This window comes from Oncorhynchus clarkii, chromosome 5 (genome assembly GCF_045791955.1).
Source record: "Oncorhynchus clarkii lewisi isolate Uvic-CL-2024 chromosome 5, UVic_Ocla_1.0, whole genome shotgun sequence".
Classification (NCBI taxonomy): Eukaryota; Metazoa; Chordata; class Actinopteri; order Salmoniformes; family Salmonidae; genus Oncorhynchus; species Oncorhynchus clarkii.
This window is the reverse complement of record NC_092151.1, coordinates 76,324,965-76,349,256: the sequence shown is the minus strand read 5'-3', so window position 1 is coordinate 76,349,256 and position 24,292 is coordinate 76,324,965. Positions and strand designations below refer to the sequence as shown.

At 42.6% G+C, this 24,292-nt stretch overlaps 2 protein-coding genes and 1 non-coding gene across 3 annotated transcripts; 1 reads left to right on the top strand and 2 right to left on the bottom strand.

Moving 5' to 3' along the window:
* Positions 1-1,027: 1,027 nt before the first annotated feature.
* Positions 1,028-15,916, top strand: LOC139410225 (divergent protein kinase domain 1A-like). Its single transcript, XM_071155696.1, has 7 exons — positions 1,028-1,100; positions 1,231-1,314; positions 13,103-13,237; positions 13,404-13,511; positions 13,768-13,944; positions 14,233-14,448; positions 14,638-15,916. Exons 1-7 carry the CDS (start codon positions 1,086-1,088, stop codon positions 15,232-15,234), a joined length of 1,332 nt encoding a protein of 443 aa, XP_071011797.1. The 5' UTR covers positions 1,028-1,085; the 3' UTR covers positions 15,235-15,916.
* Positions 15,917-16,498: 582 nt separating this feature from the next.
* LOC139409394 (large ribosomal subunit protein uL18-like) lies at positions 16,499-21,227 on the bottom strand. The gene is made up of 8 exons (XM_071154490.1): positions 21,138-21,227; positions 20,408-20,477; positions 20,127-20,242; positions 19,525-19,659; positions 18,668-18,870; positions 17,939-18,116; positions 16,911-16,999; positions 16,499-16,657 (listed from the first exon to the last, which is right to left on the bottom strand). The coding sequence occupies exons 1-8, from the start codon at positions 21,138-21,140 to the stop codon at positions 16,555-16,557; spliced, it is 897 nt and encodes a 298-aa protein (XP_071010591.1). The 5' UTR covers positions 21,141-21,227; the 3' UTR covers positions 16,499-16,554.
* LOC139410315 (small nucleolar RNA SNORD21) lies at positions 17,211-17,308 on the bottom strand. The gene has a single exon (XR_011634477.1). It is a non-coding gene; the product is annotated as a small nucleolar RNA SNORD21 (small nucleolar RNA).
* Positions 21,228-24,292: the final 3,065 nt, after the last annotated feature.

Below are 24,292 nucleotides of genomic sequence, written 5' to 3'. Positions count from 1 at the left end.
AGGCAACAATAACACCAAAGTCAGCGACATATTACAGTTGGTTAGCATTTCAGCTAACGTTAACTAGCAAGTTTGTTAGCTAGCTAGCTAGCTTATGTAGAGTTAGCCACCAGTAAGTAGATGGCTTGTTCGGAGGCAGTTGCTTAGTTACTTCGTTATGTGCTGCTCTTACCTGTTTGGTTAATCGGTGGACATGGTGCGGTTCAACATAAAGTCTAAATAACATAGATGCGAAGAGTTAATACAATCAAGCTCGCCTGCCACTCACTCCACACTTCTCTCTACATGCTGGATGAAGTGGTGTTGTTTTACAACATGATAGGAATCCTGCGCTCTGCTTCATGATTAACTGACGTAAAATCATAGAACGTGCGTGTTTCTTTGTAACCGTTTTAGTAAGACCAAAGACGGTATAGAAACTATTTGACAACTTTGTCTGTGTGCTGTTTAGACACATACAGTAGTACATAGTAGCAGTCTACCGAACAGCTTTTCTTTAAAGGTACAAAGCAGACGTTTTTATCTACATAGCAAATCATTTCTGGTTAACAGTTAAGTACATCACTGTGATTGTTTTCAATTAAAATGATCAAAAACAAACAACAATCGTTTCTTAGCAAAGACCAATTTCTCAAGCAAGAATTTTGCAAGGAGGGGAAAACTGAAAAAGTCGTTTTTGGCAGAGTTTTGGAACTCTTTCTTATTGGTCTATTAACTAATTTACCGCTTGGGGATGTCTCCAGGCAGGACAAAACTCCATCCCACTAAAGCAGGCTGAAATTTCATGCAGTTTTTTCAACCAGCTCTTACACTAAAGGAGCATTATCATCATTTTCAAAATTGTAAGTATTATTTCAACGTCATTATGTGGAAATATTATAAAACGTAGATAAATCACGTTTTTTACTGCACTGGGCCTTTAACATTTGTGACAGTATTGTAATCTATACGCCTTTATCAAGAACCCCTTTTCCTATACAATCCCCTCCTACTCTGTCTCGTGGGCAGAGTGCTGCAGCGTTCAAGTGGCTGCTATTTTGCAGCACTGAAAGCGCACTTCCAAGGAAGAGCTTATTTGACGGAGGATGAGAAAGGATTTGGTGAAATGGACTGTTATTATTTGTACACACTGTGGTTAATTATTGCTACACAAGAAGGCAGAATAATTGTGCAGAAGACGAGATTAGATTTCTATGTTTCGCTTCTTATTGTGATTTCTTCCTCTGGCAGGTTAGTGTTGTGAGATGTGCTCTATTTGCCATGGCAAGAGGTCTGTTTTCATGGGTCTGGCTGAGGAAGCCTATCTACATACAGGTAAACCCAGTGGGAAATCTTTCCTATACTTTATCGTGATCGGACAATCACCCATTCACTATTAGACAGTTGGGATTATTCATGTTCCTGTATGGTAGGCTACTTTGAACATTATAAGGCTCTTTTGGACACGATTTCATATACATTCATTTGCAATATGTTAATCTTCGGTAAACTGTAATTTTGGCCATTGCCATTATTGAGGCTGTTGTTTCTGATACAACTGTTTCTTTGAGTATTGGATTGATCCTATTTCATTTCCAATAGCGTACTTGCTCTGTCGATGCCCAAGAGCTGTAGTCATTGGCCCAATTCAGTAGGTACTCACCGTTTCTGTAGCAACAGGGATCATCCAGCTTTCACACAAAACAGGAGGATGGATACACAAGGTATTTTTCCATGGATGAGAGCACTGCATTCAATCCCAAGGACAGCTAGATCATGTTTTTCTTTGCATTCTAATGTTGTTGAAAAATTGTTGTTGAATTCAAAAATTCTAATGTTGTTGACACAAACCAGTTCACCTGGCACCTACTACCATACCCCGTTTAAAGGCACTTAAATATTTTGTGTTGCCCATTCACTCTCTGAATTTCATACACAATCCATGTTTCAATTGCCTCAAGGCTTAAAAATCATTCTTTAACCCATCTCTTCCCCTTCATTAAGTGACATCAGTAAGGAATCATAGCTTTCACCTGGTCAGTCGATGTCATGGAAAGACCAGGTGTTCATAATGTTTTGTACACTTAGTATACAGTGTATTTGGAAAGTATCAAGACCCTTTCACTTTTTCCACATTTTGTTACGTTACAGCCTTATTCTAAAATGGATAAAACATTTCAAAAATGTTTTCCAAAAATGTTTTCTATTTCAAAAATCCTTTCCATTGATCATCCTTGAGATGTTTCTACCAACTTGATCAAATCAAATCAAACTGTCACATGCGCCAAATACAACAGGTCTACACCTAGACCTTACCATGAAATGCTAACTTAAAAGCCCTTAACCAACAGTGCCATTCAAGAAAGTGTTAAGAAAATATTGACCAAATAAACAAAAGTAAAAAAGTAACACAGTACAATAACGAGGCTACATACCAGTACCGTGTCAATGGGAGGGGGGGACAATGGATATAGTCTGTGTGGCCATTTGATTAATTGTTCAGCAATCTTATGGCTTGGGGTAGAAGCTGTTAAGGAGCCTTTTGATCCTAGACTTGGTGCTCTGGTACAGCTTGCCGTGAGGGACCAGAGAGAACCGTCTATGACTTGGGTGACTGGAGTCTTTGACCATTTTTGGGGCTTTCCTCTGTCTAGTATATAGGTCCTGTATTTTTATTTTATTTAACCTTTATTTAAACAGGAAAAGCCCATTGAGACCGAGAGTCTCTTTTTCAAGGGAGACCTGGCCAAGAAGGCAGCAACAATCAGTACATTACATATTTAAAACATACAACAACATGATCCAGCCTAAAAAAAAAAGCATTTACACTCCTCTGTAACAGTCTCCCATCAGTATTTTAAATGCATTCAGTGACACTTGCATATCTGGATGAAGCATGGATTGTAGATTATTCCATGTGTCTGGTGCACAAGAAGAGAAGGCAGTCTTGCCTCATACTGTGAATGTCCTGGGGACTTTAAGTAGCAACCACCTAGCAGACCGGGTATGGTAACTGCTGCTGGTGAAGGAGACCAGACTACAGAGGTAAAGAGGGAGTTTACCCAAAAGGGCTTTGTAGATGAACACATACATTTGTATCTTTCTACGCATATAAAGTGAGGTCCAATTTGGTGCAATGGTGGGTGAGTGACTTGGCATTTGTAATAAAGCGCAATGATGCATGATAAACAGAGTCCAGTCCCTGTAAGACAGAGGAGGTTGCATGCATATACACAAGTCACCATAATCAATTACAGAGAGAAAAGTGGCATGAACAAGCTTCTTTCTAGCCATAAGCGGGAAGCAAGCCTTATTACGAAAAAAAAACAATTTCAGTTAAAGCTTGTCACAAGATTATCCACATGAACTTTAAAGGACAACTTGTCATCTTTTTATTTATTTTTATACATTAGCAAAAATGTCAACCTGTTTTTGCTTTGTCAGAATTTTGTATTGTGTGTAGATTGAGGGGGGGAAAACTAAACGTAAAAAAATGTGGATAAAGTCAAGGGGTCTGAATACTTTCTGAATCAACTTGGAAAGCTGAGAAAAACAGTGTTCTCTAGACCATGTAGGAGATCCAACCTTTACAATGCGAGTGGTGTTTTACTGCAACTTATAGAGCCCAACCTTTTTTAAATTTAGTTAGATATGGTTCATGTTTGTAGCTATTTTTTCCCCCAGTGATCAACATATCTATTAAAAATGTAATTTATTTTACAGCCGGAATCAAAAACCCTGGTCTCATCATCTCATCTGTCTGTTTTGTTCAGCCAAGAGACACACTCTGAGCTGCGTTTTTGTTTTGTGCCTGTTTTTCCTTCACACCGCTGTGTGAGTAAGCCATGTAAGTGGAAAGTGACAGCAGTCACAAGGGGGAGTGTGTGTGTGTCTGCCATCTTAGTCCCACGGAGGGTTTTCCAGGCCACTCTGCATCTTCCTAATGAGGTCATAACATGATGGAACACCGTCACTCGCCGGTTGGTCGCTCCAGTAAGACATGCCGATTTCATACATACATACAGATGAAGTCGGAAGTTTACATACACTTAGGTTGGAGTCATTAAAACTCATTTTTCAACCACTCCACACATTTCTTGTTAACAAACTATAGTTCTGGCAAGGCGGTTAGGACATCTACATTGTGCATGACACAAGTCATTTTTCCAACAATTGTTTACAAACAGATTATTTCACTTATAACTCACTGTATCACAATCCCAATGAGTCAGAAGTTTACATACACTAAGTTTATTGTGTCTTTAAACAGCTTGGAAAATTCCAGAAAATTATGTCATGGCTTTACAAGCTTCTGATAGGCGAATTGACATAATTTAAGTCAATTGGAGGTGTACCTGTGGATGTATTTCAAGGCCTACCTTCAAACTCCGTGCCTCTTTGCTTGACATCATGGGAAAATCAAAAGAAATCAGACAAGACCTCATAAAAAAATGGTAGACCTCCACAAGTCTGGTTCATCCTTGGGAGCAATTTCCAAACGCCTGAAGGTACCACGTTCATCTGTACAAACAATAGTACGCAAGTATAAACACCATGGGACCACGTAGCCGTCATACCACTCAGGAAGGAGATGCGTTCAATCCCAGAACAACATTAAATTACCTTGTGAAGATGCTGGAGGAAACTGGTACAAAAGTATCTATATCCACAGTAAAAATGAGTACTATATCGACATTACCTGAAAGGCCGCTCAGCAAGGAAGAAGCCACTGCTCCAAAACCGCCATAAAAAAGCCAGACTACGGTTTGAACTGCACATGGGGACAAAGATCTTACTTTTTGGAGAAATGTCCTCTGGTCTGATGAAACAAAAATACAACTGTTTGGCCATAATGACCATTGTTATGTTTGTAGGAAAAAGGGGGAGGCTTGCAAGCCGAAGATCACCATCCCAACCGTGAAGCACGGGGGTGGCAGCATCGTTGGGGGGGGGGGGGGGGGGGGGGGGGGGGGGGGGGGGGAAGAAGACAACAAAGTTAAGGTATTGGAGTGGCCTTCACAAAGCCCTAACCTTAATCCTATAGAAAATGTGTAGGCAGAACTGAAAAAGTGTGTGCGAGCAAGGAGGGCTACAAACCTGACTCAGTTACACCAGCTCTGTCAGGAGGAATGGGCCAAAAGTCACCCAACTGCTTGTGGAAGGCTACCTGAAATGTTTGACCCAAGTTAAACAATTTAAAAGTAATGCTGCCAAGTACTAATTCAGTGTATGTAAACTTCTGACCCAATGGGAATGTGATGAAAGAAATAAAAGCTGAAATAAATCATTCTCTCTACTATTATTCTGACATTTTACATTCTTAAAATAAAGTGGTGATCCTAACTGACCTAATACAGGGAAGTTTTACTAGGATTAAATGTCAAGAATTGTGAAACCAAGTTTAAATGTATTTGGCAAAGGTGTATGTAAACTTCCGACTTCAACTGTAAATAAAACCCCAAGCAGATGTCCTACTTGGAGATAAGGATTCCTTGTGATTGTTTTATCTATGCAGAGCACTGTTTAAAATTGTACTCCCCGTAGCCTACAGAATTTCCCAGAATGTCACAAGTAATTTAATCTCATTAAACCAGACCAAAAATCTTGCGTAAACAGCCATGAGAGATTACAAATCGTTTCACAAAACATTCAACAAATCCTTAGCATCAAAAGACGTATTGTCTACAGTTGGGTCTGCTTTCTGACTTAATAGTGTCAGACATTGCACTGCGTGTGGCGGAAGTTATCGCAGTCGTCCAAAATTGAATCTCCACATAGGCTACATACTGTGGAAGGCCATGGTTGTCAGGGGGTGCAGAGCTCAGTGGTCCAGCCGAGATAAAACTGCTCCATGGATCCTGTCTGTCTGTCAGGAGACAGGGTAATCCTGCCATGCTGGGTCCAGTTTATTGTACCCAGTCATCCAGATCTGACATCCAATGCTCCTTGAGTCCTTTACCACCAGAGTTAGAACCTGGGAATGACTCATCCCAAATGGCACCCTATTCGCTATATCGTGCACTACTTTTGACCAAAGCCCTATGGGCCTTTGTGAAAGCCATAGTTGAGATCACCAAACACGTAGCCCTGGCTGCACATTTTAATATGGGTAGCCTAGAAACGTGTCTGTTGTGATTTGTCACCTATTTAACACAGTGTGAATATGTGATCAGGCACAGCTGTATTTTTGTATGGCAATTCAAAATTAAAATGACCGATGTCCATTGCCCACCCACCGGTTTTGTCCCTGTGAAGTAAGAGAGAGAACCAGGTCTGATGTACCCCTGTGGCCCGAGCCTGAATATGAGGAACTGTGTCAGTATGTGCAATAGGGGGATATGATGACGATGCTGATCATCTTATTTGATGTTGGCACAGTTTGACAGTGCTAACTAGAACACACATGCCCAGAACAGAGCAAATTATTCAAAGTTTTAAATTGTATGTTTCTGGAAGATTTGGTTACCTACATTTTAGTCAGTTAAACTCAGATGTGGGGAGGTTTAAGGAGGAGCTGTTTGTCAACTCATCTTTCCACAACTCTCTCTCCTTGGGGGAACACCTGCATGCTCTCATCTCTCCATTCTCTTCCATATCGCCTCCTCTCCATGCTCTGCAGTGCATGAATCTATCAGCATGTGTTCACAAACCACTGTTTGAGGTCTAAGCTTGTCCCAGAGGACATGGTGGGAGCCTAATTTAATCAATATTACTTAAGATGCAGCATTTAGCTGGTTAGTATTTTCTTCCCACCCCACTCTCCTTAGGTGTAAACTTCATTTGTATTTTGGACATGCTCGATAGGCTGAACTGATTAACTAATCTGGAGCAGAAGAGCAGGAAGTCAGAATTAAATGCTATTGACATGTCACTTTGTCCTGTGACACAAGTGGAGAGCTAACAAGCAATGTGTTAAGTTGTTGTGGCAACTTCTGCTATTCTGTGCGTGTGTGTAGGTTTGCGTGATTGTTTGCGCGTGTGTGTGCATATGTGAGGAAGAGAGAGCAAGGCTGTGTATTTTTGCATGCTTGTATGTTAGGAGACTGTAACTTACAACAGGCCATGAACATGTCATATGTATCTACACAGTATGTAAGTGAAAAGTGAACAACTGGCCCAAAATCTGCTGTTAACATGTAGTGTTATTGTCGCAGTGTTGAGTCAGTGTGGGGATTGGGGTGTGTCCTCGACCAGGAGGGTGTGTCCTCGACCAGGAGGGAGAGGTGGCGTCTTTCTTATTGCTTGCTGTATGCTGTCCGACTTGGGACTGGGATGAGTCCGCTCAACCAGGCAGCGCGTAGCTCCTGCACATAGCACACAGAGACAGAGACAGAGACAGTGTTACATCTCCCTGTGCCTGTACCAGGCACACAAATAGAGAGTGTGTAATTCCCAAAAGGCACCATATTCCCTATATAGTGTTTTTGTAGAGAATAGGGTGTCATTTGCGATGCACTGAGTGTGATATCTCTCTGAGCCTGCACAATGCACACAGCAAATAGTAATGACACCTCCTTCCTTTAGAGACTTGGAGTCCTGGGAGGAAGAGATGGATGCTGGGACAGATGAGTTACTGGTGCGTAACTCCTATGAGAGAGAGGGAGATGCAAGCAGAGAGTTTACACAGGTGGTACAAAAAGAAGCTCTCACCAGGAAACATCTTCCACGCTTAATGATTCCCATGTGTGTGCACTGTGCATAAGCCTATTAGTGTTCCCCATCTAGAATAATAGGGAGGGAAATGGTTTGCTTTTGTCTGTGACCCAATCTTTTAATTCTCCCTCTCCATCCATCCCTGCTTCATCTCCCCTCTCTCTCTCCCTTTCATCTCCTCTCTGTCTCTCCCCTTCATCTCCTCTCTCTCATCTCTATCCCTCGCAAGGCAGTTATCCCACTGTTCCCCAGGCGCCGATGACGTGGATGTCAATTAAGGCAGCCCCCTGCACATCTCTGATTCAGAAGGGTTGGCTTAAATGCGGGAAGACACATTTCAGTTGAATGCATTCAGTTGTACAACTGACTAGGTATCCCCCTTTCCTCTCCCTGTTCATATGTCCCTCCCTCCCTCATCTCTCTATCCCTCTTTCTCTCTCCCCCATCTCTCCATATCTCTCTCTTTCCATTTCTCTCTCTTCACAGCTGGAGAGAGTGCCCATTAGAGAGGACTAGCTTTATGATCATGAATAATGGATGAGTGGTGAGCAGGGCTGCAAAACAAGTGTCAGCATAGAAATGGATCAAGAGCAGAGAACATTTCTATCTTCTCTCCCTGCGTATATGGATGCCAAAGAGCCGTTTCAGGTCACAAATAACAAGTGCTTTGTCCATGTATTTGTTGTGCATCCTTAAGTTGCATGGACTCAATATCTGGACCTCTGCTCAGTGTCAATTAAAAAAGCTGGACTGTAGTTAGGGTTAGTTAGACTATAGTCCCATCACGTGTCGATTGAAATGTTGGTATCTCCAGCATGTTTCAGACATAATATGTAGGGGATAATCAATTACACTTTCTGCAGTTCCTTCTAAGGAAATAAAACCCAAGGCCTGGTGGGATGCATGATTATTTAGTGGCTAAACAATGGCTAAGGCTGTGTCCTTTTCTAGTGCACCACTTTTGACCCGGGATCTCAGGGCAAAGGTCGTGCCCTATAATGACTCTTTCCGCCCTTACCATCCACACACCCCATTACATCACCACAGCTCTGATTACAGCTGGTAATTAATAACAAGCAGTCACAACAGCCAGGATCAATGCTGCCTCATTAGCTGTGTTTTAGGGCTCCATCCCCTTTATAGTGCACTTCTTTCTACCAGGGCCCATAGGGCACTATTTGCATTATATAGGGAGCCATTTGGGACGTAGCCTTGCTCTTTCCCCACCAGCAGCCTATGGGCTCCTGTATAGGAGTGAGAAATGCATAATCACAGTTCAAATGAAAGCCCTCAAAACATTGATTTTTAAAGAACAACCACATATTTATTTTCCTTCAGAGTGTTATCTATAATGACTTTGCAGTTGGATGCAATTTACAGCACCTACCTACGCAAGAATCAATATGGAACACAGTGTATTGTTTGTGTGGTCATGCTGCTTTGTAGCAGTTCTCTTAGTCTCTCATGGACAGACTACGTAAACATAAATGTCACTGTAGATCTGTCATGATTTGTACAATGGCATGCGTGAGATAACGAGCAGCATTAGTTCCGGTGCTTTGGACAAATCTTGGTTTCACAGGTGTTAGCATCTTTTTCGAATTTCGAAAGGGGAGGAAACATTTGGCAATAGACTTGCCCGCAACTTGCAAAGAGCGAGGGTGGAGCTATTTGTTCCAGTTCTGATACTCTTTCTGTCTTCCCACAAATGGACCCTGAACTTCATAGAGCCTCTGACCAATTACGCAATACTTTAGTTCTGGGTTAATCGAGAGTAGTTCTTTCAGTTTAGGTTTGTAAAAAAACACTGGGAAAGTACTAGGACACCTACCGATTATGCTCACTCTAAACATACAGTACACTGAGTATACCAAACATTAAGAACACCTTCCTAATATTGAGTTGCACTCCCTTTTTGCCCTCAGAACATCCTCAATTCATTGGGGCATGGATACTGGCCCATGTTGATTCCAATGCTTCCCACAGTTGTGTCAAGTTGGCTGGATGTACTTTGGGTTGTAGACCATTCTTGATACACACAGGAAACTGTTGAGCATGAAAAACCCAGCAGCGTTGGAGTTCTTGACTCAAACCAATGCGCCTGGCAGCTAATACCGTACCCCGTTCAAAGGCACTTACATTCTTTATCTTGCCCATTCACCCTCTGAATGGCACACATTCACAATCCATGTCTCAATTGTTTCAAGGTTTAAAAATCATAATTTAACCTGTCTCCTCCCCTTCCTCTACACTGATTGAAGTGGATTTAATAAGTTACATCAATAAGGGACCATAGACTGACCAGGTGAAAGCTATGTCATGGAAAGAGCAGGTGTTCATAATGTTTTGTTCACTCAGTGTAAAGTCAAGTGTATGAGGTCTTCAGATTACTTGACCAGGGAATGCCACAGAGAAATGACAAGGAAAGCTACTGATTTCCTTGTTATTGATGTTATTAGCCTGGCACACCTCCCAAGTCAAGTGTATCTGGTTCTCTGAGACACCGAGGCAGAGATCAGCCTGCATATAGAGAGGGACTACACTAGACACCATGCTGTTGTAAATGACATTCTGAGCAGTTGTCGGTCCTGTGGAATGCTGAATAATTTAGGTTTAATATCAAGGCACTGCGGCTGGGAGAACACTTATCTGGAAAGCACCAACTCTTCCCACAAGTATGGAAAAATCTAAGCACAGAGGAAAAGGGTTAACCGAGATTACAGCTCTTTGACCTCTAGCTGCTCCAACCACCGTCCAGGTCTAGGACCACAGAATGAGATTGGGCTGTGGGGAGAGATAATTGCTAAAAAGCGGTTGCTCTGGACCTGCAGTCACAATAGAGAAGTGACTTGTGACTAGTCAGGAGCGGCAGCGTAGCCTAGTGCGTTGTACTAGTAACCGAAAGGTTGCAAGATCAAATCCCCGAGCTGACAAGGTACAAATCTGTCGTTCTGCCCCTGAACAAAGCAGTTAACCCACTGTTCCTAGGCCATCATTGAAAATAAGAATTTGTTCTTAACTGACTTGCTTAGTTAAATAAAGGTCAAATAAAAAAGACTCCACAGCTCTCAACACTGAGATGACAAAAGAGGAGAGTAATGGACTGACATTACAGTAAGAGGTCCATTGAATAGAGAGAGAAGGATTAGATTAGAGAGCGAGATGGATGCAGACTGAAGGGCTAAATTGATTTCAGAAGAGTCATCTTTACTGTCAGTGAAAGAGGGTGGGTGGAAGATGAAGGGAATGCACATCTGTCAAGTCCCAGTCTTATGCATCATCACTAATAACAGAGTTCTTATAGAAATCCAATTCAGAAAACAGGGACTCGCTTTTCCTCATTTGCGTAAAGGGTTCATCTTTAGAAAGTGGTATTGTCCAATGTACATCACATTACAAGTGCTGGGCAAAGACAATGCAAAAGTTCACCTTTACTCACAATCATGTGGGTTAATCACTCTGTCCATAGTCATTGGACGGTAATGAAATGTGGGAATTGAGTAAGAAGTGGTTACAGATCCACACACAGCATCACAACATGGAATAGAGGGAGAAATTGAGATTGGCACTCAAAGTACTATTTTAAGTTGAGAATTGCACAGAAGAGATACAGAGAGAGACAGAGTCATGTCAATAAAGCAAATTGGAACTGAAAGAGGGAGAGGGAGAGAGGCTAGGGGAGTCCATCACTGTCAAACATTGGACATATTCATTATTAATAGATGGAATAGAAAGGGTTTCTGAATGTCTGTTATTCCTCCACTCAGCCAGCTTTCTGTGTTGAAGTAATGCCATTATTGATCTACTGAGAACATTAAGATATTCCATTTAGAATTATGAATCAGGAAGAAAATGTTATCAAAAGGCAATAACAATTTGGAGTGTCAAAAAGGATAAAGATTGTACAGTAGCTGTCTGCCTGTAACTAACCATGTGTTACCACAGAGCACCCATTGGGTTGTTGATTACAGAGCTCATAATCAATAGTCATTGTAATAATGAAGTATTACTGTACTCCACAAGGCCCTCTATAGGCAACTACCCATGTATATCCCAATTTAAGGCCTGTTTCTCCATCAATTGCTCTCTAATTAGAATAAACTAGTTCATTACTAACAGTTTCATATATAGTGTACATGAATGTGCTGTTATAGCAGTGAACATAATTATGTTTTAATGAAGGACTGTAATATGTTGTAGATAGTTATGCAGTTGTGTAAATGAATGTTGTGTAAATCAAATGATACAACCCCCCCCCAAATCTATTTTAATTCCAGGTTGTAAAGCAACAAAATAGGAAAAATGCCAAGGGGGTGAATACTTTCGCAAGCCACTATATGGGATCACATGAAATTACATGATTGACTCAATGCTGGCTCGTACAGAAAATATAGATGATATGTCTCTCGCTCTCCCCCCTCATTATATGACCCACCTCAGTTCAGTGATTTATTGTTCTCTCTGTTGCAGTGGCCAAGTCAGTCTAGGAAGAACGAGTCACATGGTCTGTTCTCACAGATGGTTGCTAGACTACAACAAGCATAGATGCAGGCGCAACAGACACTGGGAACAAGACACCCCTCCTCTCTCCTGTCTGTCACTGGCTATGTACCAAATGACACCCTATTCCTTATATAGTGCACTTCATTTTACCAGAGCCCTATGGCTGTATCGACTCCCTGTCCCCAAGCACACTCTGTTTTTCTCTCATACTCTCCCTCTCAATAACAATAGTTATTATTTCTTTCACGTGTTATACATTTTACAAGATCACCCAGCCCTTCTGGAGAGGAATAACACAGTAAACAGGTTTAAGATGTCTGATTAGAGAATGTCAAGCCACGAGGGGTCTGGGATTTACGGCAATCCCGCCAAATTTCTTTGAGTGGCATTTAGATTTCAAATGGATCTGTTTTGCTGTTAGTTCCTGAAGAACATGGAGAAAGGTAGGATTTTCTGGCACAGCAATGCATTCGAAATGCATTCTGTTGAAACCCACTCAAATCTAAATTGACATTAGTTTTTGAGGAAGTGTCGTTTTGAATCTGGTTCTTTCTATGAATCTTCACGTCTCACAACCTGACCCTGTTTTAGCGCAAATTATGTTAGTGTGTTATCTGTTAATCTCTCACCTCATCTATTCTGCAGGATTGTTATAATACTGCATCTCAGTTAAACGTTCATGTTTCAATATGCACCCAGTGAAGGAGCTATTAATTGGATAACTACACTACTGGTACTAGACCAGCCTGCTTATGGAAATGACTGGAAATCCCTTTAGTGCTGAGTGTTACAACCTCACATTCCTGCTTTCTTGGTAATATGATTTCCACCTGAACTCTTCGAATAGGAATGCCCATTTATGTATTCTGATCATGATCTTATGTAATGAAAGTCATCACAGCTCTCTCTCCCCCTCTATCTCATTATCTACTCTCTCTCCCTCACTCCCTTGCTCTCTCTGTTTCAGGCCCGATTCTCCTACCTGCACATGAAGTATCTGTTCTTCTCGTGGCTGGCAGTGTTTGTGGGTAGCTGGGTGGTGTATGTGGAGTACTCATCCTACTCAGAGCTGTGTCGTGGACATGAGTGCAAGAATTCCATAGTGAGTTCTCCATTTCCTTATATGAAATAAGTAAATTGATGGAGCCTCCTACTGGTTAAAAATATACTATTCCTTCAAATACAGCATTCCAGTGTCAGCTTCCATATTGTATTGAAACCATCCTGTGAGTTACTATACAAACCAACACCATGTCTATTTATCCAAGTGTGACAAGTACAGGAAAGGAGTGATCGACGGCTCGGCATGCAGAAGCCTGTGTGAAAAAGACACGCTGTACCTGGGGAAATGTCTCTCTGCCAAGCCGAACAACCAGGTCAGATCTGACTCTGATCCTAGTTCTACGGTAAATCTCAAGTCTTTCCTTTCCAAAATGTAAGAGGGAAGGAGAGCATTGGAGGAGAAGGTCCAAGGATCTGCTTCTCACTTCCTTCTGACATTGGGCAGGTGGTGTGGAGAGAGGACATGAGGAATCAAGGAAGGACTTTAGAGATTCACCCATAGTGTTTAGAGCTACAGCGTTTCTGTGTCTGAGAACTAACACGAGCATGTTGTGGGTCTGTGTGTCTCAGGTGTACTCAGGTGGCTGGGGGGACCTAGAGGGGGTGATTAAGTGCCAAATGGAAGAGATTCCTCATTATAACCTGGGAGCTGAGATGGAGCACAGGAAGGAGGCATCGCCCTTCAACAAGCCCACCAAGGGAACTTCCGTGGAGAAGTTCAAAGAGATGGTCCTCAGCCACCTCAAGGTCAGAATACTGTCATCTCATCCCAGTGTGATTCATTAGACTACCAGCTTTTATTAATAGGTTCATGTCTGCAACACTTATTTGAAGGTCTTCATAACACATTCATAATCCATACATTATGCATTTATAATCAGGGCACCAATATTTCATAAATGCTAATTGATATTTTGTCACAGTATTCACGTAACTTATTGCCATCTTTGTTAGTGTGTTATGACTTTAGTGGCTAGCGTGTTCATTAATGCAGTTCTGTTATGAAGGTATCTCTTACCCCTTATTCCTCTCCAGACCAAGGTGGGTGAACAGGCCAACCTTCCAGACCTGGTGAGCCTGGTTTTCTCCATGGCCGACTACAACAAAGATGGCCTCATCTCCTTGCCGGAGGCCCGCTCCACGTGGGCTCTTCTCCAGCTCAATGAGTTTCTGCTAGCAATAGTCCTGCAGGACCGAGAGCACACCCCTAGGCTCCTGGGCTTCTGTGGGGACCTGTATGTGATGGAGAAGGTAATCTAATAGGAATGCCCATTTATGAAGAATAAAAACAGGGATTATTTTCTTCAGACAACACAAATGATCTAGTAATCATGAGCGTATTTGTGATGAAAGTCATCACAGCTCTCTCTCCTCTGCCTCTTCCAATACCCCCCATCTCTCTTGTTCCCTTTTTCTCTGAACTTGTATGTGATGGAGAAGGTGCCCTATGCTCCCCTGTACGGCATCAGCCTGCCCTGGGTGGTGGAGCTGTGGATCCCCGCGGGGGTACGACGCAGCATGGACCAGTGGTTCACGCCCTCCTGGCCCCACAAGGCCAAGATCTCCATCGGCCTCCTGGAGCTCGTTGAGGATGTCTTCCACGGGACCTTCGGCTCCTTCCTCATGTGTGACGTGAGCGCGGACGGCTTCGGTTACAACGACCGCCACGACCTGAAGGTGATGGACACTCGCCACATTGTCCCTGAGGCCACCTTCCAGAAAGCCATGAGGGAGCGGCGGTGCGACACGGAAGAGGACTGTCTGTACGGTGCCGACTGTCGCACTTCCTGTGACCTCACCAAGCACCGGTGTACTCCAGAGGTGACGCAGCCCAACCTGGCCAAGGCGTGCGGCGCACTGAAGGATTACCTCCTGAACGGGGCGCCGTCTGACATTCAGGAGGAGCTGGAGAAACAGCTGTATGCATGTATAGCATTGAAGGGCTCGGCTGAACAGATGGAGATGGAACACTCGCTTATACTGAACAACCTGAAGAGCTTGTTGTGGAAAAAGATATCGCACACTAAGGACTCCTGAGGTGAAAACATAGGCACATCCAGACCCTGGATTTGAAAGTATTGATTGGAACTGCATTTATACTATTGTAAATCCACACTTTGGGAAAGGGTGGAGAATCAGGACACAGATGAACACTACTGCTGCCCCCTCTTAAGCTTTTTAGGGAACTATAATTAACAAAAATATAAAAGCAACATGTAAAGTGTTGGTTCTGTTTTTCATGAGTTGAAATAAAAGATGCCAAGTGTTCCATATGCACAAAAATCTTCTCAAATTGTGTACAAATGTTTGAGCGTTAATCCATCCACCTGACAAAACAGCATGATCATTACACAGGTGCACCTTGTGCTGGGGACAAAAGGCCACTGATCACACGCCACAGATGTCTCAAGTTGAGGAAGCATGCAATTGGCATGCTGACTGCAGGAATGTTCAACAGCGCTGTTGCCAGAGGATTGACTACATTTCTCTACCATTAACTGCCTCAGTCTTAATGAATTTGGCAGTACATCAAACCGGCCTCAGGACCTCCACATCCGGCTTATTCGCCTGTGGGATCATCCGAGACCAGCCACCCAGAGAATTACTCCATTTCATCAGCTGTCTGTAATAAAGCCCTTTTGTGGGGAAAAACTGATTGGCTGGGCCTGGCTCCCTAGTCGGTAGACCTTTTGTTAACCTGACTGCACCCCTGCTCAGTCATGTGAAAGCCAGATTAGTGACTAATGAATTAATTTCAATTGACATTGTTGAATGTTATTTAAATTTCAGTATATAGAGGGACAATCAAACCATCGGTTAAAAATGCTTTACAAATTGAGGGGGACTGGGTTAATTTCCCCTTTAATTTGTGTAATGTTTAGACTGGCATTGTTTGCTAGAAATGTACAATCAATTGTATTCCATTGTCAACTTTTCCCTCCATCTATTTAAAATCTGCATTGAACACTGTCTATAGCAGGTGTATTCAACTCAAGGTAGGTCAGCTTTGTTTTTTTGTTCTACCAGATTAAATTGCATTTACCTGGTGTCCCAGGTCTAAATAAGTTCCCGATTAGAAAAAATGAAAAATCAGCAGTGAAACTGGATTGGAGGTCCATATTTGAATATCCCTGGTGGATGGTTTTGAATCTAGAGACTGCCAACACTTCAGAGGAGAGTAAGTCAATCAGTTCCATGTCCAATTCTACACAATCTCAACCACTTAAACAGTATGGGTAACACTTCAAACAGTAGCTCCTATAATAGAGGGGTAAACCAATAACAGACAGAGGCTACATTCTTTTTCTGTAGATTTATTAGAACAAAGAATTGTCCCTACATCATTAGGACCAGAGTTTAGCTGTCGGCAGCCTCCTGTTCCTGAGCCCTGAGGAAGCTGGCCTTCTTCTGAGCAACGCGGTCTTTCCTCTGGGCCAGAGAGAGCTTGGCACGGTTCCACCTGGGGGAGACAAACAAAGAATTATTACATTACGATGCATTTTAACAATGTCAGGGAACATGACTACAATGCCAAGGGCAGGGGACAATGCAATAAGTAAACTGAAATGTGTTTAAATACAAACAGGTAGATTGAAATGGAATTGACCCCAACTTGGACCATGATGTTTTAGTCATAACAGCATGAAAGCCAACAATGCAGTAGTAAGTACTGCATTCCAATAGAAAATAGCCACAATTGCTCATCAACTTGCCTCTTCTTCTTGACTTCTTTCTTGGGCTTCTTTTCGTGGACTGGGTTGTTACGAATGCCAGCATGGGCCTTTTTGTACATCTCTTGAACCTGCGAGACAAGTGTGGCAAACAATAGTACCATGTAGTGGGTAAATAAAAGTAAATTCCAGACCAAATACACATTAACACAACAGTACAGAGGCTCCTGCTGGATGCAGTATAGTTTTTACTTTACACACATCCAGTTGATAGGAATGAGTTGATGTCACATTTGCCTGTTGTATTTTAGGACTAGTACATATGACAAATGTATTAACTGTACTGCTCTCAGCCCCGTCTTGAAACGTTGATTACATCAATTTGGGCAAATGAAGGACCAACTACAATTTGCTCAGCCTCAAGTCTATCATCATCGAGCAGCAGTTACTACATAGACTTATTGAAAAATTCCAAAGCAACCCCTATCCCCTCCTGTAGATCAGAGAGCATTGATAAGATTGAAGCAATGGACAGTAAGTTAACGCAGAATCCCAAACCAGGCCCTCGCCCCCTTCCAAATCGTTTTGAGGGCACTCTGGTGTCACGTGTTGCTGACAACTCCAAGGGACACTTCCTAAGTGACAAGGGAATTAAATGAAACCATTAACTTCAGGAAACACGGGTGACTTGAATGACGCAATTGTGTTTTACATTTAAATAGGCCTCTGTGAACACGCAAACGCAGGGCCAAGGGGAAGGGACTGGTTTGGGATTCAGCACAACTTTCCCTTCAGAATTTATTTGCATCATAAGCTGATATGATCCCCAGTATGCTTACAGGCATGAGACCTAAGAATTTAACAGAGCAGTAGTAGCAACCCATGCTATCTCAGGTTTAGTTTGGTTCAGTGAAAACTGGGTAGAACTGGGTGTGTGATACAATCCCAAGTGGCTAATAGTGCAGATAAACACGTAACCATCCAGCTGTGGTCTAATTTAACTAATAGACATGTATTGGCAGGCACCTCCCGATACATCACAATGGGTTCAGTGTGAACTTTCAACTTGCCGTGTCAGGGGCAACGCCATTCTTGATGAAGCGAGAGAACTGCTTCTTGTATGCGTCCTCATCCTCCTCCATCAGATAGCTCATGTACTCAGACACATTGACACCCATGATGTGCTTGCGGTGGACCTCTGCATTGAACTCTTTGCTCTCCGCATCATATCCAGGGAAGCGCTTAGTGCTAGGGGGAAAGGAAGGGGAAGAGGGGACAAGACCATGTCAGCCGGAAAGGGACTACTGACCCAGTCATATTGACTGAGGATTATAGGCAGTGCACTATGACCAATAGTTTCACTAAGGCCATATGAAATGAGTGATTGCAGAACACCAAGAACATAACATTTGGCTGGTAAACTACTGATTCATTTTGCTCTCAGCCCCGTCTTGAAACAGGACATGTTACATCAACCTGGGCAAATGAAGGACCAACTACAATTTGCTCAGCCTCAAGTGTATCATCATCAAGCAACACATAGATCCTGGCAACTTCAGAAGTACTAGCCTAGTCCCAGATCTGTGTGACTTACAAACAAATCTTGACCTGGGTAAGTATGCATCATGTGCCCCAAGAGTGGGAATGCTGATCTAGGATCAGTTTTGCCTTTTCGATGACAATGAATAAGATTGTGGACAGGGGGAGCTGTTCCTAAATCAGCAGTCTTACGCCAAGACACTAGATACATACGGCCCCTGGCTACAAAAACGTGTTCTTAAGCCAGGGAAAGTAATTACCTGTGGGGGATGGACAGGCCTCCATCCACAGCCCCCTTCAGGGCTCCGAAAACCTTGTTGCCAGTGCTGGTTCTGGCGAGCCCTGCATCCAGGTAGCAGGTGAATGCACCTGGCTGACCGTCGATGCTCTCCACGTTGAACTCATCTCCAGTGACCTCCACCTGTCCCTCGTACACCTTGTCCAGGCCGAACTTGTTCAGCAGCTGGAGGGGAAGACAAAAACAGGATTAGAGGAATCTGTTGTAGTATTAAGCCAAGCTGACAACATTGGTAGTGTGTTCTCGCTCAGCAAGCAACACTGTAGGTGGCTAAAGCAGAGGTCCTTTATGACTCAGTTGGTAGAGCATCATGCTTGCAACGCCAAGATTGTGGGTTCCATTCCCATGTTCATCCAAACGTAGAAATGTATGCACGCATGACTAAGTCTGCTAAATGGCATATTATATTACAGTCAGTTGCAAAACAAGTGGATCAAGTCAAACGGACAGCTAGCCTTTCGCCTGTAACTGCCAATTCCTCACAATGAGCAAAAAGAAATGCATGGTTCAATAGGATTGTTTGGAAATTCAGATGCAGAGCAGACATACTTCATGTAATACAGGGAATCATGGCATCTCTATAACAAACAATCTAGAACGCGATCCAGAGTTATGTCAATAACTTCGAAATTAGTTCAAGGTGTAAAAGATTAAACAAGGTTTGACGAAAGTAAATGGCACATGCAATGTTGATAAAAGACAGCTTTCATTAACAGGGTAGAAACATAGAATACGCATTCGCTAATAGTGCTGCAAACTGAACAAAACTATGGAGGGAGCCATCAGGTCAGAGCAGGGGTGTATGAGAGCTGATCTTACCCTGCGGGCCAGCAGCAGACCAGTGCAGTAGGCTGCTGCGTAGTTAGTCAGACCAACGGCAATCCCGTACTTGGGCAGCTCGTGGGAGTAGGCAGCGCACACGATCATGTCCCCCTCGATCTTGGCATAGGCAATCTGGAGCAAATCACATAACACAAGAAATAATGACAATACAGTCTACAACATTTAAGTCATAAGCGTGTGCTGCGCCGATTTCTGGTAACCAACCCCTCATAGTATGGGACATCGCCGATTAACTCAAATCAAAGCATCACGGGACATCTCCGATTAAATCAAATCAAAGCGCCATCTCCGATTAACTCAAATCAAAGCGTCATGGGACATGTGAGAATGATGGGGTCAATCTAGTTGAATTGATCTGAGAACACAGTTCCACATTTTTCTCAGTGGATTAAACTGGACTAGAGCATGGTGCTCAGGTGGCAACAGAGTTGTGGGTTTGACTCTAACAAGCCACATGTGTAACTGTCAATTGTGTGTTACTGATGAATGTGTTACTGTCAAAAGTAAGCTGCTTTAGATAAAAGTTTCTGCTAAATAGATTGTCCATTCTGGTAATTCCAACATTTTCCCCATCTTACCTGGCAGACGATATCCCGGTTGGAGAAGCGGACAATCATCCTGTATTTGGGTGTGTTGTACTTGTTCTTATCTTGGATGACCAGGCGCTTACGGGCAAAGTAGTCCGTCTTTCCCTCTATGCAGAACAAGGATACCAAAGTCAGTGAGATGGAGGTTTATCAATGGAATGAATAGGGTCTTTAGTGTGAAAGGAAATATCAGGACAGTCATGGCATTTGCATTCTTGCAACTCCAATCACGTGCTAAAACAAATAATTTTGACAATTTAGAAATCCCTTACCTCGCCTCCTCCTGAATTTGACCTGGTACCTCTTGAAGTAGGACTTATTTTTCACCACTTTCACAAAACCCTATAAGAGAGTAACGTAATTAGCATGTCGGTAAACCTACCTAACTACTTTTCAACACACAAAGTATACCTAACGTTACACATGCTGCACTGAAAGTTTATTTTATGTGGCCAAACTGTCAGACATTGTCACACCAAGTATTTGGCCCATCTTCGCTGATGGGCTAGCTAGCAGTTAGTTAGCACTACTTTGCGATGTTCAGCACAGGGATGGATTTTGGGCACTGACCACATTATCCTATCCCGGTCCAAAATCTGTGCCATGCGATATATGAAAAGACAATTTCACCAACTGTCGAACTAGCTGACCACATTTTCTACTAGCCAGCCGGTGTGAAAAGTACTAGCCTCGGGCTAGTTTTAATTTCGACCCTACTCCGACTTTGGCAACACTATAAACATGTTTATTAGCGATTCACATCACTGGACTTGATTACAGACAAAGTAACAATTCGCTAGGAAGATCTCTACAGAGCTACAGGAAGCATGAATTGATTCAGGCGGCCATTAGGCCACGTTTGATAGACCCCCTTGAGAGGTAGCTGGACGGAATCCATCTTCATCTATGGCTTTCAAAAACATCTAAAACATGTGATTGCACACAACACATATCTGATGTCTTATATATGTATGTAGGAACATATTTTGGCGTTTTACTAACCATTTTCAGTCTTTTCTGTCTCCTTAACCAGGAGCCTGGAGTCAAAGACAGGGGATTTGACTCCGCTGCATTAGAAAAAGGAAGTTTGCATTGCGCATGTTGCGTAAATAGCGTGTAGCAGGATGTAGCTTTAGAGTAAGACAAATGCTACACTGCCCTCTACTGAATAGGGGGGACAATGGCAATACCAGGTAATAAGATGTCTCCAACAACAGTACATGATAAAAAAGTGCATCACTGAGGTATTTTCCTTTGTGGGTTTGTAATAAACCCTCAACGTACATTTATTGAAGGCATTTGCAAAGTGTCCTACAACACAAATTACATCACACTGTGACTGTGCCATGCTGTGTGTGCACGCATATTATGAACATCAACTGAATAAAAATAAACATTGCTATAGGAACATGTTAATAATTAAAACAACAGACCCAAAGGATGTTGTACAGAAGACACATGGGACATCAAAGGGAGGATTTCTCTGTAATTATGTCTGATTTTCATTCCATAGTAGACAGTATGGTGTGAGCAAGAGTCTTACGTCAGTGTTTTTTTTTAGGACAGACGAGGGTGTGGCTGATATAAGAAATATGATATGTTTGTTAGCACTGGAATTTCCATGTAAAACCAGAAAAGTTAGTTTGATGACCTTTTGCTCTTATGTGGATCACGATAGTCAGCTCTGCCATTAACCTCATTCTCACCTGTTTTAAAAAAGGCAAAAGTGCTTATTTTAGTCTGAGCTGGACAGCTGATATTGAACCTTTATTTCAACATCTTCTGTCTGACATTGAATAGTCTCCCTGTCACTAATCTCCCGTGGGCAGATTCTGCATCGATTTTACTTCTGGGTTAACCGGAGATTACTCTTTCACCCCCTCGGAGTGTGGCATGTTTGCTGTAATCCACTCTAGACAGCAACATTCCAAAACTTCCTGTGGAATTGATACTACTGTCAGAGGCAACAATGAGCCACAGGTGAGTTTGTGCTGTAGCGATTGGCTTCCAGTACTTTGCAGTTACTCTTGACTTTAGTAGACTACAGCTAATAGGAACATATTATTTTACAGAGCAAAAATAAACATCACAAGGTGTTATTATATGAACGCTGGTTTATATGTTGGATGAACAACGACATTTAAGAAAATACAGCTGGCGGGTTATACATTCTATCGGCAGGATAGAACAGCAACCACTGGTAAGACACGGGACTGGGGCCTATGCATATATGTGAACAACAGCTGGTGCACGATATCTAAGGAAGTCTCAAGGTTTTGCTCGCCTGAGGTAGAGTATCTCATGATTAGCTGTAAACCACGCTATCTACCTAGAGGGTTTTCATCTGTATTTTTCATAGCTGTCTACATACCACCACAGACTGATGCTGGCACTAAAACCTTGCTCAATGAGCTGTATACCGGCATAAGCAAACAGGAAAACGCTCATCCAGAGTCGGCGCTCCTAGTGGCCGGGTACTTTAATGCAGGGAAATTTAAATCAGTTTTACCTAATTTCTGTCAGCATGTTAAATGTGCAACCAGAGGAAAATAAATATAGACCACCTTTACTCCACACACAGAGATACAAAGCGTACAAAGCTCTCCCTCGCCCTCCATTTGGCAAATCTGACCATAATTCTATCCTCCTGATTCCTGCTTACAAGCAAAAATTAAAGCAGGAAGCACCAGTGACTCGGTCTATAAAAAAGTTGTCAGATGAAGCAGATGCTAAACTACAGGACTGCTTTGCTAGCACAGACTGGAATATGTTCCGGGATTCTTCCGATGGCATTGCGGAGTACACCACATCAGTCACTGGCTTTATTAATAAGTGCATCAAGGAAGTCGTCCCCACAGTGATTGTACAGTGCCTTGCGAAAGTATTCGGCCCCCTTGAACTTTGCGACCTTTTGCCACATTTCAGGCTTCAAACATAAAGATATAAAACTGTATTTTTTTTGTGAAGAATCAACAACAAGTGGGACACAATCATGAAGTGGAACGACATTTATTGGATATTTCAAACTTTTTTAACAAATCAAAAACTGAAAAATTGGGCGTGCAAAATTATTCAGCCCCCTTAAGTTAATACTTTGTAGCGCCACCTTTTGCTGCGATTGCAGCTGTAAGTCGCTTGGGGTATGTCTCTATCAGTTTTGCACATCGAGAGACTGACATTTTTTCCCATTCCTCCTTGCAAAACAGCTCGAGCTCAGTGAGGTTGGATGGAGAGCATTTGTGAACAGCAGTTTTCAGTTCTTTCCACAGATTCTCAATTGGATTCAGGTCTGGACTTTGACTTGGCCATTCTAACACCTGGATATGTTTATTATTGAACCATTCCATTGTAGATTTTGCTTTATGTTTTGGATCATTGTCTTGTTGGAAGACAAATCTCCGTCCCAGTCTCAGGTCTTTTGCAGACTCCATCAGGTTTTCTTCCAGAATGGTCCTGTATTTGGCTCCATCCATCTTCCCATCAATTTTAACCATCTGCCATGTCCCTGCTGAAGAAAAGCAGGCCCAAACCATGATGCTGCCACCACCATGTTTGACAGTGGGGATGGTGTGTTCAGCTGTGTTGCTTTTACGCCAAACATAACGTTTTGCATTGTTGCCAAAAAGTTCAATTTTGGTTTCATCTGACCAGAGCACCTTCTTCCACATGTTTGGTGTGTCTCCCAGGTGGCTTGTGGCAAACTTTAAACAACACTTTTTATGGATATCTTTAAGAAATGGCTTTCTTGCCACTCTTCCATAAAGGCCAGATTTGTGCAATATACGACTGATTGTTGTCCTATGGACAGAGTCTCCCACCTCAGCTGTAGATCTCTGCAGTTCATCCAGAGTGATCATGGGCCTCTTGGCTGCATCTCTGATCAGTCTTCTCCTTGTATGAGCTGAAAGTTTAGAGGGACGGCCTGGTCTTGGTAGATTTGCAGTGGTCTGATACTCCTTCCATTTCAATATTATCGCTTGCACAGTGCTCCTTGGGATGTTTAAAGCTCGGGAAATCTTTTTGTATCCAAATCCGGCTTTAAACTTCTTCACAACAGTATCTCGGACCTGCCTGGTGTGTTCCTTGTTCTTCATGATGCTCTCTGCGCTTTTAACGGACCTCTGAGACTATCACAGTGCAGGTGCATTTATACGGAG